This window comes from Quercus lobata, chromosome 9 (genome assembly GCF_001633185.2).
Source record: "Quercus lobata isolate SW786 chromosome 9, ValleyOak3.0 Primary Assembly, whole genome shotgun sequence".
Lineage (NCBI taxonomy): Eukaryota > Viridiplantae > Streptophyta > Magnoliopsida > Fagales > Fagaceae > Quercus > Quercus lobata.
Window position 1 is genome coordinate 22,901,739 of NC_044912.1, and position 7,077 is coordinate 22,908,815.

The 7,077-nt window shown below is 36.9% G+C and overlaps 1 protein-coding gene across 1 annotated transcript; it reads left to right on the forward strand.

The window, feature by feature from the left end:
* The first annotated feature begins 2,015 nt into the window (after positions 1-2,015).
* On the forward strand, positions 2,016-5,137 carry LOC115959243 (MDIS1-interacting receptor like kinase 2-like). Its single transcript, XM_031077582.1, has 2 exons — positions 2,016-4,622; positions 4,702-5,137. Exons 1-2 carry the CDS (start codon positions 2,096-2,098, stop codon positions 4,992-4,994), a joined length of 2,820 nt encoding a protein of 939 aa, XP_030933442.1. The 5' UTR covers positions 2,016-2,095; the 3' UTR covers positions 4,995-5,137.
* The last annotated feature ends 1,940 nt before the right edge of the window (positions 5,138-7,077 follow it).

Genomic DNA, 7,077 nt, shown 5'->3' on the forward strand with positions numbered 1-7,077 from the left:
CTCTCTTAATATTTCTTTATGGAAGGTGACTACCTTGAATTAAGTCAATTTCCCTACAATTCCCATTAATTTCCTTATGATTTCTATCCATTCTCATTAGGAACCACCGAGTTCCTAACATATCCTTACATGTTTATTTAAAGTTAGTGTCTATAAATATTTTTGTTTAAAGTCATATTTATTTGAATTTTTGAGCTCCTTTTCCCTAATCCAGAGGGTCAAATTAATTTCCATTGCTAAAGGGTTGTGGTGTGCAGCAAACCCACCAACTAGCCAAAACCAACTCGACCCAGCCCAACCCACCAGGTTGGATTGGTTTTTAAGGGTTGGTGGGTTGGGTTGGGTCATTTTTTTTTTTTTTTTTTTTTTTTTTTTTACAGTGGGTCAGGTTGGTTTTGGGTTTTGAGATTTACAAATCCACCTAACTCAACCCAACCCATCTATAATTAATATATTTTAAAATTGTTAAAAATATATTAAAAAATATTATATAATTTTGTTATTTACTTTTTTGCCGCTCTGCCTAAATAAATCCAAACTCTAAGTTCTTCTCATATAATTTGTATTTGTTTGATGTTATACTCATGATTATTTGGTTATAGTGCCGGTTCAGTGGAAGTCAAGTCTTTATGTCTATAGGGGACTCCCTAACGATCCCAAACCCTTTCTCTTATTTGTGGTAGTGTTGTTTTGATGCTCAATTTAATAATAATAATACTAATAATCATAATAATTAATAAAAATTGTCCATCTCATAGGTCTTATCCAACCTAACCCAATCTACGTGGGTTGGGGTTAAACCCCTATGATGGGTTGAATTTTTTTTAACCCATCACAATGAGTTGTGTTGAAAAAACTCATTAACTCGACCAATGCAAGTCATCTCTAGTATACAATTAAGCTAGAATTTTACAAATAGCAAATCTAAAAATTTGTTACAATACAAATGAAACCCAACAATACATAGAAATTTGTCGTGAGAAATAAACCAACACCAAATAATAACACCATCTTTTTTCTCCTCTTTTAGCAGTTTATTTTTAAACCATGTTTCTCATTGACTTTTTGACTAGCTGTTTTTCTTTTTTCTTTTTTTTATTAAAGGAATTACTTTTTGATTAGCGCTTATTTTTTATGAATTTACTTTTTGACCAGCTTTGAAACAAATTAATAAAGATAACGGGGGCTTGGTTGAGTGGGTAAGGCTCATACGCTTTGTGCAACACACCTAGGTTCGAGTCTCACTGCCCGCAGGCTTCCATTGGTGGGCATCCTTAGTGACGGTTGACCCCCTTGCACGGACTGGCTAGAATGGTCGGAGCCTATGTCAGACGGGCGCCCTGCCCGGAGGAGTAATATAACAATAAAGGCCTCCATTTTTTTTAACCAAAAAAAAATCCGTATAATGATACTTTCAGTGTGAAGAACAAATCCAAATTCATAGACCGGTTTTTCTTTTCACACTAACTTTATGACTTTTTTTTTATATAAATTTTTTTATTTATCTTTTTGAATAGCTTTTTGGCCAGCTTCAAACGAATTGGTAAAGATAATTTCCGTGTAATGGTACTTGGCGTGTGAAATCTGTATCAAATCCTTTCTCTCTTACCCACCATCGTCAAAACTGATTGGACCTGTAAATAGTGCGGGGGAGCTTAGACATTTTAAATAGAATTCTGAACCATACCTTGCAAAACAAAGAGCCATGGCATTGACTAACTTGAAAAAAGCGTTTTCCCTTTTTTCTCTGGTCGCGTTGGCCGTCTTACATTCCTCATTCGATGTTGCATCTCTTTCTGTGAATGAAGAGGCAGAGATGGATGCTCTACTCAATTGGAAAGCTAGTCTTCAAAATGAGACACAGTCACCCCTGCCTTCATGGACTCTCCTTCCTAATAATGCAACCAATTCTTTGAGCTATCAAAATACAAGCTCAAGCTCAAGCTCAAGCCCAAGCCCATGCAGTTGGTTCGGTATTTCTTGCACCCAAGCAGGAAGTGTTACTACGTTAAACTTGACGAACTCTAGCTTGAAAGGTACGCTTCATGATTTTCCATTCTCATCTCTCCCTAGTCTTGCATACCTTGATCTCAGCATGAACGAGCTATTTGGTACAATCCCTCCTGAAATTAGTCACCTCTCCAAACTCAAATATCTTGATCTAACCTTTAATAACTTTTCGGGGGCAATCCCACCGCAGATTGGCCTACTGATCAATCTTGAGTTCCTGTCCCTAGCTCAAAATCAATTAAATAGCTCGATTCCTCCAGAAATAGGCCAGTTAAAGTCTCTCAGTGCCCTTTCTTTGTTTGCCAACAATCTCCGTGGCTCCATTCCTGCTTCTTTAGGTCATTTGAGCAACCTGATTTACTTGTATCTCAATGGTAATGTGCTTTTGAATTCCATTCCAGCATCTTTGGGCGATTTAAGCAACTTGGCTTATTTGGCCCTTTATAATAATCTACTCTCTGCCTCCATTCCACCAGAAATTGGAAACCTTAGCAATTTACTTGAACTTGATATAAGTAACAATAGTTTAACAGGTCCCATTCCTTATAGTATTGGAAACCTTGAAATGCTAACATTGTTGCAAGTGTTTGAAAATCACCTCAACGGCTCCATCCCCCCAGAAATTGGAAATTTGAAGTATCTCCAATTTTTAAGCCTGCAGAAAAATAATTTTTCTGGCTCAATTCCCATGTCTTTAGGAGTTCTCAGCTTCCTAACTGTCTTAGAATTGAACAACAATCAACTTTCTGGCATCGTTCCTAAAGAATTAGGAAACTTAGAGTCCATAACTACTCTTGATCTCAGCAACAATCAATTAAGTGGTACTGTTCCAATTTCCTTGGGTAATTTAAGTTACTTAGCAGGTCTATTCCTCCATGATAACCAATTTTGTGGTCCTATTCCTCAAGAGATAGGAAATCTCACAAAGTTGACTGCGCTGCTGTTGAATACAAACCACTTTACTGGTTTTTTGCCTCAAAACTTATGCCAAAGTGGATCTCTCCAAAACTTCTCTGCATATGACAACCATCTCATAGGTCCAATACCAAAAACCTTGAAGACTTGCATGAGTTTAATTAGAGTCCGCCTTCAACAAAACCAACTCGTTGGGAATTTATCTGAAGATTTTGGTGTTTATAGAAACCTGCAATACATAGATCTAAGTTACAATAGATTTTCTGGTGAAATCTCCCACAGTTGGGGTAGGTGCCCGCAACTAGGCACCCTGCGGATTGCTGGGAATGGTATTGGAGGTGGCATACCACCTGAAATTGGAAACTTCACTCAACTCCATGTACTTGATCTTTCTTATAATTGGTTGGTTGGGAAGCTACCAAAGGAATTTGGGAAGTTGACTTCTTTGTCGGAATTGAAGTTGAATGGAAACCAACTTTCTGGTGATATATCTCCAAAGCTTGGATCGTTGACAAATCTTGAGATTCTGGATCTATCCAGTAATAGATTTGACAGCTCGATCCCCAGAATTATAGGGAACTTTTTGAAACTACACCATTTGAATATGAGCAACAACAAGTTTTGCCATGATATTCCAGTTGAAATTTGTAATTTAGCTCAGTTGTCCCAGCTAGATTTGAGTCATAACTCACTCGAAGGAAAGATACCTTCACAAATTGGCAAGCTTAACAGCTTGGGGATGTTGAATTTCTCCCATAATAACCTCTCTGGTTTTATTCCAATTGCTTTCGAAGAGATGCATGGTTTGTCATATGTGGACATATCCTATAATAAGTTGGTGGGCCCTCTTCCCAATACCAAAGCATTTCAAGATGCTTGCATAGAAGCACTACGAGGAAATAAAGGGTTGTGTGGAAATGTTACAGGATTGCAACCCTGTGTGGTAGGAAGACCAGTTTCAAAGACGGGACCCAAAATCTTTTTGTTAATCATTTTCCCTCTTTTTGGAACACTGTCACTTGTATTGATGTTTCTTGGAGTTTTCCTCATTTTGCAAAGAAATAGGAAGGACCCTCATATAGATCAAACGACTAACACACACAATGAAAAAGTGTTTTCGATAACAACTTTTGATGGAAAAGCAATGTACAAGGAAATCATTGAAGCAACACAGGGTTTTGATGATATGTTTTGTATTGGGAAGGGAAAACATGGAACCGTGTATAAAGCAACTCTAACATCAGGAAACATAGTGGCAGTAAAGAAACTCCAATCCTTGTGTGATGGTGAGATTGTACAACAAAAAGAGTTCTTCAATGAGATAAGGGCATTAACAGAAATACGCCACCGAAACATCGTAAAATTGCATGGCTTTTGTTCACAATCACAACACTCGATTTTGATTTATGAGTACTTTGAAAGGGGTAGCTTGGCCAAAATTTTGAGCAGTGATGGAGGAGCAAAGGAGTTGGACTGGAATAAGAGGATGAATATCATCAAAGGTTTGGCTCATGCTCTATCTTACATGCACCATGATTGCTCACCGCCAATTGTTCACAGGGACATATCAAGCAAAAATGTTTTGCTGGATTTAGATTACGAGGCTCATGTTTCAGACTTTGGCACAGCTAAGCTTCTTAATCAAGACTCATCCAATTGGACTTCATTTGCCGGCACATATGGATATGTTGCACCAGGTAATGTACTTATTTCTTCAATCATTATAGAACATAGATCATATCAATACATTGGCATAATATTCTGCTTTTTTTGTAGAGCTTGCTTATACCATGAAGATAACTGAGAAATGCGATGTGTTTAGCTTTGGAGTTTTGGCTATTGAAGTGATCAAAGGAAGGCATCCTGGTGAAATCACCTCCATTCTATCAGCTTCATCCGTGGAGGAGAATATTTTGTTGAAAGATTTGTTTGACCTACGCATTCCACCTCCCATGCTGCAGGCTGAGAATCAACTGATACTCATCATAAAGCTGGCAATTGAATGCTTGCGAGCGAATCCAGAATCTAGACCAACTATGCACATGGTCTCTCAAGTGTTATCAAGCTGAACTGCACTTTCCTAGAGCCATCCACAGTCAAACTAGGACAAGAAAGGATATGAATTATATAAGCCACTATTATATTCTGTCAAATTTACGCTGCTGAAGGAAATTGTTTATTTAAGATTATGTGATGCCTAGAGTACTACTAGAACTTGAATTGCAAGTATTAATAAATTGCTTTTGCATGGTAACATAGATTTCAGGGCACTGTGATGATACGTGTTTGATTGGTTATTTTGGTATGCATTATAAAGATTCCAAATGTAAAATAGATATTAGGGACGTATTATTGTGATCTTTGGTTTTAGCCATTTATATTCTAACTGAGGCGTATAAAAATGGTAGTGGGAAAATTCTTTGTTATGGTTTGCACTTTGTATGACCCTGTTGTCAAACTCTGATATTTGGATGCAAAATCAGTATCCCTTCTAGGCTAATTGTCAATAAATGATGGTAACAATTCCTGTCTACCAGATGCCGTTAGTGAAACAAAAAATGGTTTTAAAAGAGCTATTGTGCAAGAAACTTGCTGAGTAATTTTATTGATTAGCCGGAATAAAATACATCAAGGTGCTCTATATACACTTGAAACAGAGCAAAAGAGACTAAGCAAAGACAGAAAAACGAATCTAACAACCTTCCTTACCGTTAAATACAGTATTAAAGGCAGTGCCAGCTCAACCATTGAAGCAATTGATGCAATGGCTTAAGGCCCCCAAATAAAAGAAGGCCCCTAAATTCAAATTAATTCCGGCTCCTTCACCTGGGAGAAAAAAATTTAAGACGCCACTAATAGAAATAAATTGATATGAAAAGCGAAAATTAAGGACACTTGAAGAGAGAAAATTAGGCCCCTTTGTAACCGACTGTTTATAAAAAAAAAATTAAAGCCTCCTTTCCCAAAACATAGAAATTGAAGAGATAATGTTCCTATTTAAAATTTGAATTAATAGCTTTGTAAATAACTTCATTGATAGAAACTAACATTTATTACTTGAATCTATAGGAAAAAACAGACAGAAAAAAACATTTTCTCTCTATCTTAAATCTCAAGAAATCAAATATAGTATCAATTAGTATTTTTTTTCCCTGCTCACCTTGCTTCTCTGTAGTCTCCATCTTGATTCTATTATTATAGCATTCTTCGTTGTTGGCTAGCTACTCTTCTTTGATCTTCATTCAGGTTTGCTTCTATTTGCTCTTCCTTTCTTTTTATTCTTCTTGCTACAAGGTTTTTTTTTTTTTACTTGTTGCCGAGTTTCACTGATTTGGGTTTCTCTCTTTTTTTCGTTAAGGAATTGGAACTAAACTCTCTAGTCATAGTCAACACCCCAGAACTTTCTACTAGAATTTTAAAATTTTTAATATTTTTCTCCAAAGTACAAGCATTCGACCTTTTTCTATGCTATGAGTTATCACGTCAATCTACAATAGTTATCAGAAGTCAGAACCCATGTGAATTGCAGATTTTCTTTTCTTTTCTTTCTTTTTTTTTTTGTGAGAAACGTGAATTGCAATTTGCAGACTATAGTTACATCGAGACTATAGTTACATGTTTACATAAGGGTTGAGATCTCGTGCAATACCTAGGGTGTTGCACGGGGTGCAATAGCTCAAATCCTAGCCTTCCATTCAATCTAATGGTTCTAAAATAACTCCACATCATCAATCCACGTCACTTAGGAAAAAACAATTTTAATTCACTCTCATTCCTTCTTTCTCTCATTTTTTTTCCTATTCATATCTTTCTCTCTCCAACTTTTCACTCCTCAGTCCTCTCCTCTGTTCTCTCTAATTTTCAAAATTTTCAAAAAATCCCAATGTTGTTGTTGCCGCTTCGCTTTCGCTCTCGCGGCAAACCACCGTCATCGTATGGACCAAGTCTCGAACCAGCCACCATTGCGCCACCCACCGGCCACCATTTCTCTCCCCCAATGATCTATCAACCCCTGCTACGCCTTTGTCGGCTTCACTGCTTAGCATCTCTAAACTACACTGCCAGCCCAATCACTTCCCAATAAGTTCTCTCTCTGACTTTTCATATATATTGGGAACACGAAAGAAAATAAATTGAAATTCCAATTTTTTT

Coding starts and splice junctions, on each gene's coding strand:
- LOC115959243 (XM_031077582.1), top strand. CDS start 2,096: ATGAACGAGCTATTTGGTACAATCCCTCCTGAAATTAGTCACCTCTCC. Junction 4,623..4,701: donor ATATGGATATGTTGCACCAG/GTAATGTACTTA, acceptor CTTTTTTTGTAG/AGCTTGCTTATACCATGAAG.